The sequence below is a fragment of the Psammomys obesus genome, unplaced genomic scaffold (genome assembly GCF_907164565.1).
Source record: "Psammomys obesus unplaced genomic scaffold, mPsaObe1.curated_primary_1811, whole genome shotgun sequence".
NCBI lineage: Eukaryota > Metazoa > Chordata > Mammalia > Rodentia > Muridae > Psammomys > Psammomys obesus.
The window spans coordinates 3869490-3887922 of NW_026591711.1; the positions used below are offsets into that span (position 1 = coordinate 3869490).

Here is an 18433-nt window from a genome sequence, read left to right on the forward strand (position 1 = left end):
ATCATTTGCAAAGTTCTCTGTTCCTAGATAAAATCTATGGCTGCACAAAAGTGACCTAAGTTTTGGTGAGGTCAGGTTTCTCTGGTAATTTGTTTCTTATCCCTTTCTTGTTTGTATACAAGCAACTTTTGCCTGCTTGAGAGTGTTGATTGTCACTGTAAGAGTTATAGTTTTAGCTCTTATATTTGGTCTTTGATCCATTTTGGTGTGATTTTTGAATATAGAAAAAAGTAAAGGTTTGAAAACCAGAGATTGTGTAAAATTATGTGCTTTTTGATTTTTAAATGGCTTTAAATTATATAGTTCAGCATATTCTTTCACTGACTGATAAATTATTAGAAATGGATGTTTGATAAAACTTGAACGTCATATCATAAAAAGAAAAGGAATCTATACGAATACCACCTAACAAAGGTTTTGAGAGGCAGGAGTATCTTCTAGGTTTCAGTCACTCATATCCTCTTTGTCCAGCAAGTTGATACATCATCAAACCCTTCAGTTTCCTAAAGGATGCATGCTTTTGAATTAAAGGAGTAATTGCCAACTAGCAAAGGTCTACTCTGTGCTCAGCTGGATTCCTGAATGTGCCACAGTATTTCAGCTCATAATTCTTGCAAAGATAGACGTAGTCCTGCAAGTGGCCACTAGTGATTCTTACGTTGTTAGGTGGTTGTTGACCTGAATGTGTTTCGCTCTTCTTCTTTTGGTGTTAAAGTGCTAAGAGTAGCGTGTTATGTATATGGATGTTTTGCTTGCATATGGATGTCAGTGTACCACATGTGTGCCTGGTGCTTAAGGAGGCCAGAAGAGGGCATCAGATACCCTGGACCTAGAGTCGAAGATGGTTGTGAGTCATCATGTGGGTTCTGGGAATGGAACCCTTGGGTTTTTTTTTTTTTTTTTTTTTTCCAAGAGCAGCAAGTACTGTTAACCACCAAGCCATCTCTACAGACCCACATTTTTAAATGTATTTTTAAATAAACAAGTTATGTAACAATTTACTCTGAATAATCAGTCTCCAGAGTTTTGTCTTGCAAAGTGGAGACTTTATATTCATTAAACACATCCCTTGTCTTGAAAAATCACACTTCTGATTGGTTTTCTTAAATGACTACCTAGGTATCCCTGTAATCATAAAAAAAATTTTTGTAATTGGCATATTTTACATTGTATGTTTTTAAGGGCCATTTATAGTACAAACATGTTAGAATTATTTTGTTAAAAGTATTTTTACACTGCTGTGTGTGTGTGTGTATACAGATACTCTCAGAGGCCAGAAGAGGGTGTCTGTTAGATCCCCAGGAGTTGGAGTTACAGATCATTTGGGCCAACAGATGTGGGTGCTGGGAACTGTACTTGGGTCTGCAAAAGTATCAAGTGCTGTTAACTGCTGATCCTCCTGCTTAGTTATTCTATTGCTGTGAAAAGATACCATGACCAAGACAAGTTACAGAAGCAAGCATTTAATTGGGGGCTCACTTAGAGTTTCACAGAATCATGGCAAGAAGCATGGCAGTAGGCAGGCATGGCATTGGAGCAGTAGCTGAGAACTCTTACGTTGAGACAAAAACTGTGAGGCAGAAGGAACCTCAGAGTCTACCACCAGTGACATACAGCTCCTAATCCCTCAAAACAGTTCACCAACTAAAACCAAGCATCCATATATATGAGCCTATTGAGAGCATTCTCATTCAGACTACTAACACCATCTTAGCCCCAGAAATTTAAAATAAATGATTCTCAGTCTTTTTCAACTTCTAATATATATAATTTGACTCAAATTTTTATTATTTAAAAAATTAACAAATGACATCTCATTCTTTTAACTTGTAATATAAAGCTCTGTGATCAAAACTGAATTACATGGACTTTTTCAGTTATTTTGCTTTTAACCCTCCATCTTCCATTTATACTAAAGCCCTGCCTTAATAGCTTCACTTCCCAGTCTAAGCTATTTTCATTGACATGGATTTGAGAATGAATTAGGGGATAGACTGTAGTGTATATTTTTGAAGACTATTTGCTTCATCATCATGTTTTTATTTCTTTTTAGAAGAGACAAAAGTTAGCCAGGCGGTGGTGGTGCACACCTTTTATCTCAGCACTCAGGAGGCAAAGGCAGGCAATCCCTGTGAGTTCGAGGCCAGCAGATACAGTATTTCAGTTATTGTGACTGGAAGTCCTGTGCCGGGGAGCTAGAACAACCTGACACAGTCAGAATGATTATGTCTTGGATAATAAACGTAACAGACTCAACAAATACATCCTCTTTCTTGTTTGAGTGAATTTAAATGCTATTGATCCTATAGTTACTAGATTTAATTCTTATTGCTTGTGAAGTGTTTGTTTTATCCTGTTTCCAACCTCAAATTATCAGCCCTATTTCCTTTGTCACCCAGTTATCTCTTACAAGAAACACACACTCACACCCATACACACACACACACACACACACACACACACACACACACACATATACATGTGGATAAGAGAGAGAGTCAGACAAACAGACATAGACCCTGAGGCTCTTTACTCATTTTAATTTTCAAGCAGGAAAAATTGTTAGATGCTAGCCAGGCTGTGCACCTCCTGCAGAAGTACTCGATTTGTTGTTCTTTGTTCCAATTGCATTTTCACAGCAACTATGCTGTTTTGGTGCTTTTCGCCAGAACATGCGTTAACCCTTTCATTGCCACTGTGAGGCAAGCATGACCTCCCAGCAACATAAGGCATGTTCAGCAGTCTTCCATCCATGCCTCCTTAAAGGGTTAAGCTTGAATAGCTGTTGAGGAGGTGTGCTTTTGGTGGTCAGTGAGTGTCTATGTTTGGCTAGTGATTGGTATAAATTAGATTTATACCACTCCCAGTACTCAGAGAGGCAGGAGCAGGGTGATCTCTGAGTTTGAGGCCAGCCTGTCCAGGACAGCCAAGGCTACACAGAGAAACCTTGTCTTGAAACACCAAAAAAAAAAAAAAAAAAAGTCATTGTTTTGTCCAGTGTATCCACCCAGTAATGCATTATGCCCATTAGTAGAAGACTCTGTTTTCAGATTGAAGTATTTGTGTTCAAGTAACTACTTTGCTTAGTAATGGACCCAGTGCACTAAGAAGTGGTGCTGGCAACGGGATGCCAAAGAAATGTCCATAAAGTACTCTCTTTAAAAGTTAAAATTCAGGCCAGGAGGAGGTGGTGCACACCTTTAATCCCAGCGGTAGGAGGCAGGTAGATCTCCAAGTTTGAGGCCAGCCTGGTCTACAGAGGGAGTTCCAGGACAGCCAGGGATACAGAGAAAACCTGTCTGAAAAAACCAAAACCAAAACTACAACCAAACCAAACCAAACCAAAAAAAACCAAAACAACAAAAGTTGAAATACAATAAGGTAGTTTTAGATGACTAGAGATCAAATACACTTAATTTTTTTGTTTTCAGTGTGTTCTTTTGCTTTGCTTTTCTTAATAACCTCTTTTATGCCTTATTTGTAAAATAAACTTTCTTTTATAACCATGAATGGAAGAAAACCAACAGTATTGAAAGAGTTCGTCGGAACCTCAGTTTCAGGCATCTTGGAATGTATGCCCTGGAATGAAGGAGGAATATGTATTTCCAAAAAAAAGGCACTTTTTTTTTGTCCCTAGTAGAATGCTCTGTAATAAACATTCTTTCAAATCTGTGCTTATATGAAAGCTTAAATAATAATAGAGCTAAAACTTAATTGGGTAATTTAAATGTCATTATGAACATCCTTGAATTAAAGAATTTGGTTTCACTTTTCTCAAAAAGCTGCTCTGTTTTTTTTTGTTCCAGGAAGATGAGAATGTGCCCGTTCCTTCTGATCCAGCAAATCAGCATTTACATGGTCATGGAGCAGGCTTTTGCTTTGATTCCAGGCAAGTTTTTTTTTTTTTTTTCTTTGTAGAATTATACAGAATTATATAAGACAAGTGATTCTGAGAAATAGTTTCTGGAAACTTGTTAAAAAATACAGTGCCCAGAACCCAGCATACAGAACATAAATCCTGGTCAAGGTCCAGCATTTACCTTGCCTTCTGTGTGGTTCAGACATGCCATCTTTTTAAAGAGCTGGTGGCAGAGAAACTGGGAAATAGATAGGTCGGAATTCTGTGTTATGTCTGTGTGTGGGTTTGTTCACTTGAGTTCAAGTGCTCACAGGGTCCAGAAAAGGACATCTCCCCTGGAGCTAGAGTTGGGGCAGTGGTGAGCCATCCAGAGAGGGGACTAAACTCTGGTCCTCCGCAGGAGCAGTACTCCTATTCTATCAAGCCCCAAAATTCTCTGGATGTTAAACCCTGTAGACACTGGCAGAAAATGATGAGTTGTATTCATCCTTGGAGTTAAAAAAAAAAAAAAAAAAAAAGTAAAACAAAAAACATTTTAAAAAGTGGGAGAATTTTTTTTTTACAGTAAGCTTCATTTCACATAATGTCTGGCTTTGGGGGTTGTCAGTCCCGTTGTAAGTTAGTAGTGGTTTTGTAGGAAGACGGATGTTGTACACAGTACCAAGAGTCTAGAAGCAGAACAAAGTTAACTAAGCTTGTGAAGACTTCGAGCATAAGTTGTTTGGTATAAGTATCAGCTAACTAGATTAATGCAGCTGCACCTTCAGTCTAATTCGGTATTAGAAAATACCTAATTCTTTCATTTTCTTCTTTGTTTAAAAGCTTTGATGTTCACAAGAAGTGTCCCCTCTGCGAATTGATGTTCCCTCCCAACTATGATCAGATCAAGTTTGAAGAACACGTTGAAAGTCACTGGAAGGCGTGCCCAATGTGCAGCGAGCAGTTCCCACCTGACTACGACCAGCAGGGCTTTGAAAGGCATGTTCAGACCCATTTTGATCAGAATGTTCTAAACTTCGACTAGCTTTTATTCTGAGTTAGTAAAATTAGCACTTAAGAAAAAGAGAAAGAAACCCTCAGAGTCTAAGGGAAGCACAGGTGTCACTTCTACGTCCCTGTGCTGCGCTTCTCTGACTGAGAACTTCTTTGGGATATGGTGTCGCTGCAGGGCACAGCTTTGACTACAGTAAATACAGTTGTCATCTGTTACTCTTGTCTGCTTTAAGAACAGTTCTTGTACGTTCATATCTGTTTATTCCATAGTTAGAAAAAGTATATGAAGAAGGACACAGGAATTGTTTTAATGTTACTGAATTGAAAACACACACACACATCTATGTAGTAAGTTGCAGATTACTTAGTACAATCAGATTTACAAGTTTCTGTTCACCTTGGTGATTGAGCATGACTACTATTATGTAATAAAAAGCATTGATCATAACAGCTCTGTGAAATAATTCTTTGAATATAGAAAAATCCTTAATTTAGTTAGTGAAATGACAAATTTTAAAATCCTACTTGGTCATGGAGCTGCACGAAGAATGAGATCATAGGTTTTAAGATAATCTTTTTGTATGCAAAACACTGGCTCTAGGAATTAATATGAGGCATATTTTGTTAATTTATGATAAAAATTTTAACATAATCTGGATGACTATTTTTCAATTATTGAATTTGTATTTATAACCAGTGAGAGAATGGACCAAGATAAATCAAGGCATCATCTGTTTTCATTAAATGACCTTTGTAAATGGTTTGTGGCATAAAAATGACTGTGTATTGGTATCTTTCTCACAGTTTCCGGATGAGAATACATATTGGAAATAACATTCCTCAGTCAATGATTAAAAATAGAATGCACAACCCAAATCCAGCTAATGTGTTTCTTGTTTAGCTACACAGCGTAGTGTCTATGAACATTAAAGAAGACACATTTTTGAGGCTGTCCAAATTTGCATTAGGTTTTCATTAACCGGGCAGCTTGGAGATTTTTGGCGGGGGCCTTAAACTTCTGACCTGTACTCCTCTATCTTTATGGTGGGACTGTTAAAGTCCTTTTCGTTTGCTACTTTAGTAGCTACAAAACTGTTGAGACCTTTTCTGAGCATACTGGATATTTAAGATGTTAAGTAAATATTCAGAGATAGTAGCATTCTGGGCTGCTGTATGTGATCTACTGTATAATACCATGTTGCTGATACTTATACGAGCAGAATTTGTTTCTTGAATCATTTGAAAAGGTATGTGTGTATGTTTTAAAAGTTAGTATTTTTTTTTACATTTATTTCATTCTTAAATCTAGGCTGTAGATTCAAATTGACCTAGATTCTAGGGTGAGTGTGAGGCATTCGACGGCAGCTTTCAGGCAGTCCCAGGAAGCAGGAACAGCAGTGCATATTCCTTTCAGCTTCCTGGGAAGTTTTTCATAGATTATACTTGGGCAAAATAGGCCCACATGAGGCCCTGGGGCCATGGAGATAGCCTCGGTAGGAAAGGGCCTGTTCTGCTGATTCGATCTCCAGTGCTAGACATATTGCTGGGAAGACGGCAACAGGAGATCCTTGGGGCTTGCTGGTCAGCCAGTCTAGACAGACCTCTGGGCTTCAGGTTCAGTGAGAGGCCCTCTGTCAAGTTGGAGACATGACTGGGAACGACGCATGGTGTTGACTTCCAGCCTCCGTGGATGGCCTGCGCTGTGGACGTTTCTCCTGCAGTTGGTAGGTATGCCCATGCTAGCCTAAAAGTGCTCTTTGAGTTAAAGTCTGGGTGGAACCGGGCTACTCATCTTGATGCCTAGCTGATACTTGAAGTAGGGTGTTAGCCCAAGCTTACAGTAAATTATCATTTACGGAAAAAGTAAGCAAAATGTAAGGGTACAAAATCTTTATGTATCGTCTAGATTTTGCAAAATAATTAGGAGCCTAAGAGAACAGGCACTGGAACGATGTTTTAGTTCCCACAGTAAACTTGATGCAGTTTCTCACAGTGGAGCTAATTAAAATAAAGAGCCATGTTTATTTTGGGTCAGAGGCAGTTTATTTTAAATGTGATTTCAGGTACATTTATTAAGCAGCTTTTCTTGACAGAAACTTTGAGTAAATTGCCTTCAGTTCTGATAACTTTGTTGCTTTCAAACTTAATGTGCTCTGTCCCCAACAAAACATATGAAAATATAATTTAAAGCACGGTTTTCACAGACACGGTACGATACATTCACTATACACGGTGTAACAAAATATCCCCTTCCTTACCTGCTTAGTAATACTGTCACAATGGAGAAGTAGAAACTGGGTTCATCACGGAAAGATTTAACATGCACAATGACTGTTTATGACTGGGTAGCTGCTGAACTACTGATCCAGCCTGCAGTTTCTCACACTAGAAAAGGAGCAAAGCTAACTAATAATTGCTGGCCTAAAAGTTTTTGGTCAACTGTAGGTAGATAAAGGAGCAAGTAGGGCTTTCTTTTGCACCAACTTACGAGTTTCAATTTTGGATCATCTTTGTAACACCATGTGGGCTAACACTATATAGTCAGGACCAAGACCACTTTTCATAGCTGAGGACATTTTCAGTGGGCAGCAGCTTTATAAATACTTTAAAATCCCTCATCATGAGGGATTATGCAGAAACTAACCCATCTGTTCAACAGAATTGTCTTCACAATGTGAAAAACTGAGGAGAGACCACTACTTTCTAGCTATGCCTAAGATTTCATCAGATGGGAACATGGGAAAAAAGTTATTTTAGAGGGAAATTGAATTTGCTTTCACCAGTTTGTACTGTGTGCAGTTAGCTGTGTCAAAGCAACTTTTATTGCGTATTAGGCAACTGGTAAACTCTTTAAAGAATAGCACTTGGGAGAAAAGAACACTCAACACATGATGGTACTGTCGGTGAGAGAAACTTCAGGAATGATCCAGATGGAGGTCACTCTCAGTGGGTTGTATTAGTCACTCTTGTTTGACCACCGGCTGCAAGAAGCACTTAATTGTTAGTAAGGCTTATTTTCATATTCTGGCAAAATGTTCTCTAAAGCTAAACAGACATTTCTAATGAAAATGTAGACACCTACAATGAGATGGGCAAAGTGCCTTTAAAAGAAGTCAAAAGTGAGCATGAAAAGGAGGCAATAGGGATCTTAACAGTTTCTCTTTCAAACGTTTTGGATTTTATTTCAGATTGCAACCCACAGATCTCTTAGGGCAATAGTTGCAAGAATTGGCAATGTCTAAACAAAACTGTTGGCAATAGAGAACTACAAAGTGCTTTAAAACCTCATCTGTTGATGAAGCTATAACTAAGTTTCACACACACACACAATTTGCACTTAAGTATTTCAAAGTGTTTCCTAACGTTTCAGGGGAAAGTATTTCAGACACTGCTATCTTGGTCCACAAGTAACATTAGGTATAAATTCTTCTCTTGCACCCAGCAGGCACTCAATGAGCATGTTAACGTTAATGAGTGAACTGAGTCTTTTGCACAAAGATGTCATTTAGAACACTAAAATGATTGGTAAGTTTGATGGCAAGAGTTTCAGCTTTTTAAAGGGCAAGGTAATAACAAAAAAAAGCACACCTTTTATGCATGTTATTTAAATATGAAAATATTTTTAGCATATTATGTTAAACATTCTTATTTATATTTCCATTACCTAAAGTCTTTTTACTCACAAATACTCTCCATTATGTAAGGCATGGTAACCAGTTTGATAATGAAGGTATTTTGGTTTTATGTGAGTTGATGTGTTGAAAAGCTTCAATCACATTACAATCTTGAAAAACATCTCAGTGCCAGCCCCTCCTCTCCCAGTTGACATCACTGCAATATGGTTAAACAATATGCAACATGCCCTTAAATTTTACCTTGTTTTGGGGAAAATGTGCTGAAGAACCTAGAGCTTTTTTGTTTAGCACCTTATATCAAAGTAATGAAAATGGGTATGATGATTACATGTGCAAATGTACAAAATCATTAACTCTACAAAGATACATCATTCCAAAATTACAGAAAAGTTTAAAGCATGCATTTAATTATTTCTCATTAAAGGGTTGCTGAGTGCTTCCCCTGAAAAAAGGTGGCTGTTTTCAAAATCAGCAACTGCTGGTGAGGATTTCTTGGCACAGTTCTGACCAGCACGTTACTGCTGCATCTTCCTGATCATCTCGGCGGACACCGGGGGATGGAAATTGATTGTGTGGTGCCGCAGGCCCTGAGCTGTCTTGTAACTCTTCCCACACCGGCACTTGAATGGTTTGCGGACTCGAATCTGTGTTCGGTGACCATTCTTAGCATGGTACTTTATGCCATTCACATTCTGTGGGGAAGATAAGAAATTTCCTATTAGGAAGAGTCGCCAAATGGCCTGTCACACTGCTACAAACCGCAGCAGGGGTCGGGTTCCAGTGAAGTCGCTTCTGGGTGGCATCCGCTGAGGGTGGGTCTCAAGCGGGCCTGTGTCCTGGGCTGTGTAGACCAGGCCTGTGTAAGAAAATTAATGGTACAATTCCCTGATTTTTTGACGCCTTGCTTCCTGGGTTGTAACATTTTCTATTCGGAAGAAAGTTAGTAGGAAATCCTATGAATATTTCAGAATGGCCAATGGAATACTTTTCTAAAGAACACAACAGAAACCAGGTTAGGGCAGACTGAATATGAGACATGTAAGCTTTGGGAAGTACCCTGCCACGCCTCACCTGGAATCCTCGCCAGTTAGCGCCCTGCTTCAGCAGAGCTGAGCAAGAGCGCGTGGGCATGGACTACCCTGAACGGCACACTGCACTGCACACTGCGTGATGCTTCTGAAACTTTAGATTGTCTATGTAAAGTTAGTCCCGTGACTGACAAAAGGCGGATAAGAACCTGGATGTTCAGATTAGCAGAATGCCCTGGAACCCACATGCAGCCGATAACTGCCCAAAATTCCAGTTCCAAGGAAGCTCATACTCCCTTCAGGCCCCAGCAGAAACCTGCACATGCACACAGACCCCCTTACACACATAACTAAGAACAAAAATAATTTTTAAATGCTATTTGCAGTATACTTTTTGTTTTTACATCACAACCATGCACTTTTTAAGCTAGGAAAACTTGGCCTTACCTAGACTTTGTCTACAACTTACAGGTTTAGCCTTAGAGTTAAAGGCTTATTTTCATGAATGCCTGTAGACAAGTGAGAATGAAGTTCCCTCCCTCTGTGCAGCTGCTAAATGTGGAGAACACCCAACCGCTTCTGTGTCACCTAGCTTTCTTGAAAACACTGGCGATTTTCTGTATACACCAGATACTTGGAAATAGTTCTGAAGTCCCCATTCAGGTACAGGATATTATTTTAATGCCCTGTTGAAGATAACCATGATGAGGATGGATTTTACAATCCTCAACAATGTAATTTAAAAAAAAGATTAGAAGAATGGTTTCCAATTAGTGTTACTAGTTGACATATGGTATGTAAGATTTATTCTTTACCAGGTTAGCAAACTGGTTCATGTTACTCATTTGGTTGAGGCTGAGGAACAGGCTGCAGAGGTTAAAAAAATGCAGAGGTGACACTTGAAGTCTGAATGTCTATCAGTAACTGCCACATCAGACAGGAACAGAAGAGACTGTGAGCGCTGGTGTTGAGCACAGTTACTTGAAAGGGTAAGGAAGGTGGCCGGGAAGTACTACCTAGGCTGGCTCCTACTTTTTCCAATTCCTTGAGCTCTCAGAAAACTGAGTTTCCTGCCGTTCTCTGGCACGCAGCACAATGCCTAGTACAAAGCACACAATATTGCTAAGTGAATTTGTTATATGGCATCTCACAATGCATGCCTCATTATTGGAAGAGGCTGAGAAGGTTGCTGTTAAAAGCGAGGCTGAAGAGGGGTCTGCTGTTCCGCCATCTTGGATTTGCAGGACAAATTCTGTGCTAAAACCCTGCATGACTTTGAAGCTGAGAGCAAGTGGCTGTACTTGGTCTCAGGTCTGGCAGGAAGCAAATCAGTAGGACAAATATGGGTTCTGCCTGGATGCCTGGCTCTGGGTCTTTTACATGTTTATTTGGCCTCTCTGCCTTGGGCCAAACACCCCATGTTTTTGCTAAGAGTCATGTTAGGTTATCAGAATCATACAGACCCACTGTGATGGCAGATAGGTAAGCCTAGCCATCACCTCATTAAAGCTGTTCTGACTGGAGTGCAGGCCTGTAATGAAAGTACCAGCTGTACATCCAGCCCAGAGGAGCCTTCCAAAGGTCTTAGCCCAACCTTAGAACAGCTACATCCAGGTGGTAACTCCAGGCAAATCACAGAACTGTTAAAAAATAACTGGAGGCTGTTTTGGCTAGATTTATGTCAATTTATGTCACAAGCTAAAGTGATCTGAAAGGAGGGAACAAGTTGAGAAGATGCCTCCATAAGATCCGGCTGTAGGCAAGCTTGTAGGGCATTTTCTTAATTATTGATATGGGAGGGCCCTGCCCATTGTGGGTGGGACCACCCTGAGCTGGTAGGTCTGGGCTCTGTAAGAAAGAAGGCTGCGCAAGCCATGCAAAACAAGCAGGGAAGTGGAGCCCTGCAGGTCCTCTGCGCCAGCTCCTGCCTCAGGGTTCCTGCCCTACATGAGTTCCTGCCTTCACTGCTTTTTATGATAAGCTATTATATGAAAACTGTAAGGGGAAATAAACCCTTTCCTCCCTACGGTGCTTTTGGTCATGGTGCTTCATCTCACCAATAGTAACCCTAATTAAGATAAGCTGTGGGTGCTATGTTTGGGGAAGGAGGGAGAGAAAGCAAGCTTAGAAGAAACAACAAAACCCAGGGACTTAGCCCCTAGCACTCCCCCAAAAAACTTAAAATTTTCAACTCTTCAATCTGATGTGGTTAAAGCTGTACTCGAAGCTGGCCTTGAACTCACACAGATCGACCTGCCTCTGCCTCCCAAGTAAGTGGTGGGATTAAAGGTGTGCACCACCACCACCTGGCTATGACATCAATCTTCAGAGGTTTTGCCCCTCAGAAATATTAACGAAATGCTCAAGTCCTCTGGATTCTGAGGAGATTTACGTTTTGAAAGGGAAGGAAGTTCACAGCAAGTCTAGAATATAATGCTGGATTCCTGGTGCTGGCAGATGAACAACTCACATTTGAGGCGAGGAAATGGCACCCACTAATTGGAGTGGGGTTGGGAATGGCAGGTGTGCAGTCTGTTCTTCCTCAGGTACCCTCCCTTGCTGGTTTTTGTCACTGGTTTTGTGAAGGGCTGGGACTCCAAATAGTCCTACCTTGGGCTAGCTACAAAGGAGGGTGATAGAGGGGGTAGATAAGGGCTTAAGGGACAGGAATTTGGACTCCACCATTAAGTGAGAACTACTGCTCTTATCACACAAGGCTGCTCAGCAGAAAAAACACAGGCTCTTCCAAAACTCCTAGCCCGCAGGAGACCTGAGGTCCAGATGCGGAAAGGACCCATCTTTGTTGTTGGCACTTCAGTCCAAATATATCCAGTATGTGATGCCCTGGATATGAAAGCTGAAATTTAGTTCCTTGGGGTCCTTGGTGTTGTGAGGGAAGGAAGTGGTGAGAGTTCTTGGGGAATTTGGTGAGGAAGAAAAGTGAGAAGACAGCAGCTGAGGAGAGGGGTGGTTAGAGGGAAACCAAATAAATTGGCAGTGGGGCTTTTTTTTTTTCCCCCCAAGACAGAGTTCTCTGTATATCACTGGCTGTCCTGGACTCGCTTTGTAGACCAGGCTGGCCTCAAGCCCACAGAGGTGCACCTGCCTCTGCCTCCCGAGTGCGGGACCGCAGGCACTGGGGATTCTTAGCAGCAGCACTGAGGCACACAGCTGCCTCCACAGCGCAGCGCCTACACCGAGGGCGAGCCGGCAGCAGCACGCCGCTCCTTTCCTGCTCCAGGGGCTCGGTGTGGAAGGCCCTGAAGGACTGTGGTGGGCAGGCATGCGGCTCACGTCAGACAAGGCTCAGGACCAAGTGTGTGTCCAACAGCTCTCCCCTCAAACCACGCTACTTTATGAGTCCTTCATTGTCAGAGACGCCTCAAGAACAGAATCCTGTTGGCAGAATTTGATTCTGTTCCCCTAATATTAGAAGTTTGATATTTCCTAAACTAGTGCTTTTAAGAGATGTTAGGGAAGATTTTCTTGTGGAGCTATGAGTGGGAGTCAGGGCCGCTGCACACAGTAGGACACATTTCTAAAGGGAAAATCGGGAGTTAACGGAGCACGCGGAAGGTTCTGGTCATGTCCTGCTGAGCTCCTGTCACTGAGGCCCCCATCAGGGCTTCTGAAGGCCGGAAGGAGGCTGGATCCACTGGGGAGCCCCTCGTGGGAATACCACAGCACCTGAGCAGATGCTCTGCTCACACAGGTCTCCCTGCCTGCGCGTTCTCAGCAGGGACACCGGAAGGGGCTTGTTTTGTTTCACATTGCTTGTCACAAAACATTTACCCCCTCCCCACTACAGTCTTCAAAGAGGAGACCTGAGCCTTGGGCTTGCTCTGACACTTCCAGAGAGCAGCTGCGGTGAGGTGAGGCAGGGTGTGGGAAGAGTGGAAGCTGCACAGCGGTGTGTGAGGAGGGGCCAGCGCCCATGGCAGGGAGCACTTAGGAGGGATTTGGAAAACAACAGAACAAAAAAACCACATACAAAAACCATGCTGCCATGCCAGGGTGTCAGTGTGGAGAGCCACGCGCCCCTCTTCTCGTGGCAGCGTGCCTTCACTCGGTTCTGAGTTTATTTGCCACACCAGGGGCCTGCGCTGGGTGCCCGAGAGGAACTGTGGGCTGGCACCTGTGGAGCACTGGGTACGGTAAGAGTACAGTCTAGAGCAGGCACTGGCAGCCTGGCAGAGGCAGGACAGCTACGATAGGAGGTCCTGAAGGAGGAAGGAAAGTAGGGGGGCCCAGAGCATGTCGCTGAGGCTGTTGGGCAGAAAGCAGTCCGCCCAGCCTACCTTCTCTTCTGGGGAGAACAAAGGTTCTCCATTGAAGTCAGTCAGACACTGGGGGCCTGGAGATGGTGCCAGAGAATCTGCTGGCAAAGCTTTAGCCATTTGCTCCCCTGTGCACTATGCTAGTGTTGCCCTTGCCTTCACGTCTCTAACAATCACTGCTCTTTGGAAGATGATGGGACAAGCTGGGACTCAAAGCCATCTCTGGAAACTGCTTACTCAGTCCTTGCTTGTTTCCTGTGTGCACACATATGAGACATGCGTCTCTCCTTTTAGCCTATCTTTTACTAGTTATTGGCGTGGGAGGTATTTTTCTTCCTCTACAAGTTCCTCCCAGGTGAAGGAAATGCAGGCACCATGTCCTCCTGTCAATGCCTGCCCCGCATCCTCCTCTTATCATGGAGTCCAGGAACCTAGGAGTGATGAGAGCTTCTCCCGAGTCAGTGTCCAGTGAGAGACTAACTTGGCAGAGACTCCCTGCTGAGTGCAGTGCAAAATTCAAATCTGACTGGTTTGGGGAATAAACAATACGGCTGCCCCTGTGGCTTCTGCCTGATTCCAGAGCATAGCGACTCGTTGTGAACATGAATTAACTCGTGCGGTGAACATGAATTAATCCCATCACAACAGTTCTGCTGCTCTGCATCCTTGAGGGAAGCTCAGCATCACTGGGAGGTGTGGCCCTGGGTCTCTTCTGTAGTGTAGCATCAGTTGATGGTCTGGTTCAGAAAGGGAAACACTTACCTCACAGCCACAGATCTGCCTGTGTCATCTGTTAGAGAATGTGCCCGAAGCTAAACAGCTCCTGAAGCACAGGGTCACTAAGCTTGCCCTTGGCCTTAAAAGGACAGAACATTTAAGCCTCTGTCGACCCAGACATAGATAGGTAGAGGAATAAACTGCTGGACAGCTAAAAAGAATCAGGAGACACAAATGTCTAGGGGTACAGAATACAGAAAAGAATGCAGCTAGAGGGAAGAGGAGAGAATGCCCCATTCTCCTGGCCCAGAATGAAAGGGGAGCTTGTATTTCTTCTTCCCTTGTCAGAGGTCCCCCCTCAATGCAAACCATCACTTAGATCTGCCCTTAGCACGGCTGATGGGCCAGGCTTGCTAATAGGGTTCAGGCACTGGTGAGGAGGCGAGGAGAGGAGCACAGGCAGAACAAGCATGGCCTCTCAGTCTAGCTTTCTGTAGTGAGAGCTGCCCTCCGGGGTGCCCCCATCCACTTTTGCCCTTTGGTGTCCTGTGCTGTGACAGTCTGAGTTCCCTCTACGGTTTGATACAGAAGCTGCGCATGCGTATTCTGCGAGGTGTGCTGACTGGACTGAGCAGCCCTTCAGGACTTCTTGAATCTCTGTCCTGGGGTTTGTCTTTGCTAATGAAGGCCATCTGGACAGTTCCCAGGGCAGGGGAGTTGCTCACTTACCTGCTGGTCTAACAGCAGAGATTACATTGTTCAGTTGGGTTCAGAGTCACGGATTTAAGGAGCAGCCTGAGACGTGCTCGTGCTGCCAATCTCCCAGCCTTTAGGAATAGTCACTATGACAGACAGGGCAAGTTGGTGTGCCCTCAAGTCTAGCAGGCGTGCTTGGGAGCTTTTCATTTCTACCACAGCTGAACTTTAAAGAGCTGCTAACACCTGTGGGAACTTCCTGCAGACATTTCTCCTTGTTGGTTTCTTTTACTGTTTTGTCCTCAGCAGTTGAAAAGTTAGTACCACCAGCTACCCAAGTCACCTAGTGCTAGGACTGTTAGAGGCACAGCAGGTGGACAGAGCGGAAGCTGGAGCGAGGGGAAATCAAAGCATTTTCTTGTCCTGGTCTTTTATGGGGGCAGGGCAGGGCAAGAACTGCTCAGCTGGAAGGTAAACACCCGGCCCCGTTTTCCAGGGCGCTCTGTAAGCTGGCTGGAGCTTTTACAGGCCCAGCCACCTGGAGATCTGTCCACTGAAGAAAGCGTTTGGCACATGAGCAGGCTGACACAGTCCTCGCTGTGTCAGTGATGCTGGATGGAGCGCAGTCAGTCCCTGCTGCCTTCTAAGCCTCGTCTCCACTGACGCCCCAGCCTCCTGCACTGGGTATGCTGACCAGCTCAGAGGACCCCTGCCAGAGCCTCCTACAAAAGAACTCATCCACTTTAATTTCCCACACAAGTCAAAGGAGAAGCCCTGCCACCATTCAGGGCCCCAGCCAGGGCTCATCACGGGCACATACATGCACGTGAGGACCTTGCACCCACCAACAGTGGAGAGGAGGTGTCTATCCCTGGCCTATTGGTTGGCTCTTTAGAATTGCAAAGGGAGCACGCCTTTAATCCCAGCACTAGGGAGGCAGAGACAGGCAGACCTCTCTGAGTTCAAGGCCAGCCTGGTCAACAAAGCCAGTCCAGGACAGCCATAACTACAGAGACCCTGTCTTCAAAAAACAAAAACAAACAAAAAGGAATAGTGAAAGGGCAGCTATCTTACAACTTTCTTTGCCAGGCAGCTACACAAAGTAGAGTGGGGAGACCTTTCCTTTACCTTGTATCTCTTTTTACATCCGGGAACTGGGCAGGCAAAAGGCTTCTCTTCCCCACCGTTCATGCACATGGAGCTGAGGATCGCTTCGGAGCTGATGGCGCTCTCTGTGGTCCAGGACTCATCGCTGTCTGACTCCTCATAGTCCACCTCCTCCTCATCATACTCGCTGCCTGCAGAGCAGAAGAGATGTGCGAGGACCATCAGAGGCTGCCTCTTACCCACTGGCCTGTCCCAGATGCAGGACAGCCGAACCAGCAGTAGTGGCAGCCATAGGTGCTCTAGAAGAGGGCACTCTAGACCCAAACAGATTGCAGTTACTCCTGGGGAGGGAAAGACCGGGGTAAAAGCTTCCCAGCAATCCACACCGAGAAGCTGCTGGAATAAGGACCTTTTTCTGTAACAAGATGACAGATAGGCCCACCTGTGGCTGCAAAGGGACCAGGACGGCTCCAAGGGCCCAAGTACAAATCGTCAAAAATGACAGACCCTTCTAAATATACATACCAGCTAGATCCCAACTCAGGCAGAACTCTGTCCCTTGGTTTTCTGCTTTCCTAGTCTAGAAGGTACAAAGAGCTCTGGGAGGGAATTACACTTCACATGTTCAGGTATCTGCCAAGAAGGGACCCGTGCTGGAGCTTTAGCCAGTCTATGGAGGCTGCTGTGAACTAGACGGGGGCTACCCCAAGCCAAGGAGCAAGGGGGCCAGAAATGCCAAGAGCTTTGAGGTATAGGTCTGGCTTCTGGTACAGACAACATTCCTTCCCCACCTTCCTATCTCATCTGCCTTCTAGCCAGACACTTCCCAGAAGGCCTGACTGAAGCACTACTCAGAATGGAAGGCGAATCCTTTTATATTCCTAAAGATGAAAGGGGCTTTGCCAGGAATTGAATCAAGACTCAGCTTTTCTGGCTTCGGGACAGCTGGGCTGGAGGACCACTTCAACAGTGGTCCCATTTTACTCTTTTTAATGAAAGAGGCCCAAAGCCATTTATTTTGCACTTTTGCACAATACAACCCTGAAGGACATAATTCTACAGATCATAAACAGTGTAAAATAATATGTTGACAAGTCCTAATGCATTTACAAGCCCCGTGGAATAAATAGGAATTATAGCACAACATTAATAAGAATTATATGGTAGCAATTACAGTTGTGAAATTCATCCCCCAGGTGTGAGGCTAAATTGCACCAGTGGCCTGCCTAGGTGCTTCATAGGCTTGCTCTGCAACATCAATTATTTCAACACCAAATATTGGCACTTTTATTGGGTTTCATTTTAATAGGCATTAATAAGACTGTTTGAAGAGCAGTAGAGCCAGCAGCCACGGACACCATCATTTGAGGCTGAGAGTTGAAAAGGTCCAGGAAGGAGGGCATTGTGCATTTATTTAGTGCCCACTATTGTTTCACGTAAGCCCTATGCCTTATCTCACTCATTCCTGTAGTAACTCTGAGGGGGGAGGACGCTCAGCCCTGTTCAGGTTAAGATGTGTCTGTGCTCTCTATTAGCTCTGAAGAGGCGCCATTCCCCTGGGCTACCTCCTTAACCCAAGGCTTACAGCTCACCAGTAGTCCTGCACAGGGTCCCTGGCTCTTAGCACTTACCTGGGTAGAATTCAGGCTTTTCTTTTCTGTTGCCTACTAGGAACTCTTCGAGAAGAGTGAGGGGTGGTAGAGGGTAAGGTACTGAGGAATTATTCGACTAAAACAAGGCTTCCATTAAAAGTGGGTTTTAGCCAAGCCTGCTGTACTGGCCTGTAACGCCCACCTCCACCTAAAATAAGCGCAAGCAAGCTTGGAAATGCTCACCCCAGACGAGTGTCCCTTGGCCACCGCTATTCCAGTCTGTCCCGAGCACCCTCTAAGGCTGCTTCTGTGTAGGGCATTGCATAAGATGTTTTACTCCTAAACAAAGGCCACATGCTGTTGTCCTCTAAATTGCCTGCTGGCAAGAAAGCTCTTCAGCAGACTTTAGAAAGTAAGAATGACTGATTTACCATCTAATTGGGCTAATTTGTTCACCTGAAAAGCAAGAACCATTCAGCACTTACAACTTGGGGGAGGAGGTGGGGAACCCTCTTAATGAAGCCCAGTA

General features: G+C 43.8%; 2 protein-coding genes across 3 annotated transcripts in view; one reads left to right on the forward strand and one right to left on the reverse strand.

Annotated features, from left to right (window-relative positions):
- The window catches only part of Tax1bp1 (Tax1 binding protein 1), a 51164-nt gene extending 45436 nt beyond the window's left edge, over nucleotides 1-5728 (forward strand). For both annotated transcript variants that reach the window (XM_055611794.1, XM_055611793.1), the window contains 2 exons: nucleotides 3807-3889; nucleotides 4682-5728. In XM_055611794.1, coding sequence (XP_055467769.1) covers nucleotides 3807-3889; nucleotides 4682-4883 — 285 coding nt within the window. In that variant the 3' untranslated portion in view covers nucleotides 4884-5728. The remainder of the gene's footprint in view (nucleotides 1-3806; nucleotides 3890-4681) is intronic.
- A 2917-nt stretch (nucleotides 5729-8645) lies between these two features.
- Jazf1 (JAZF zinc finger 1) overlaps nucleotides 8646-18433 on the reverse strand; it is a 112533-nt gene continuing 102745 nt past the window's right edge. Inside the window, exons 3-4 of the mRNA XM_055611795.1 lie at nucleotides 16334-16503; nucleotides 8646-9179 (exon numbers count right to left, since the gene is read on the reverse strand). Coding sequence (XP_055467770.1) covers nucleotides 9003-9179; nucleotides 16334-16503 — 347 coding nt within the window. The 3' untranslated portion in view covers nucleotides 8646-9002. The remainder of the gene's footprint in view (nucleotides 9180-16333; nucleotides 16504-18433) is intronic.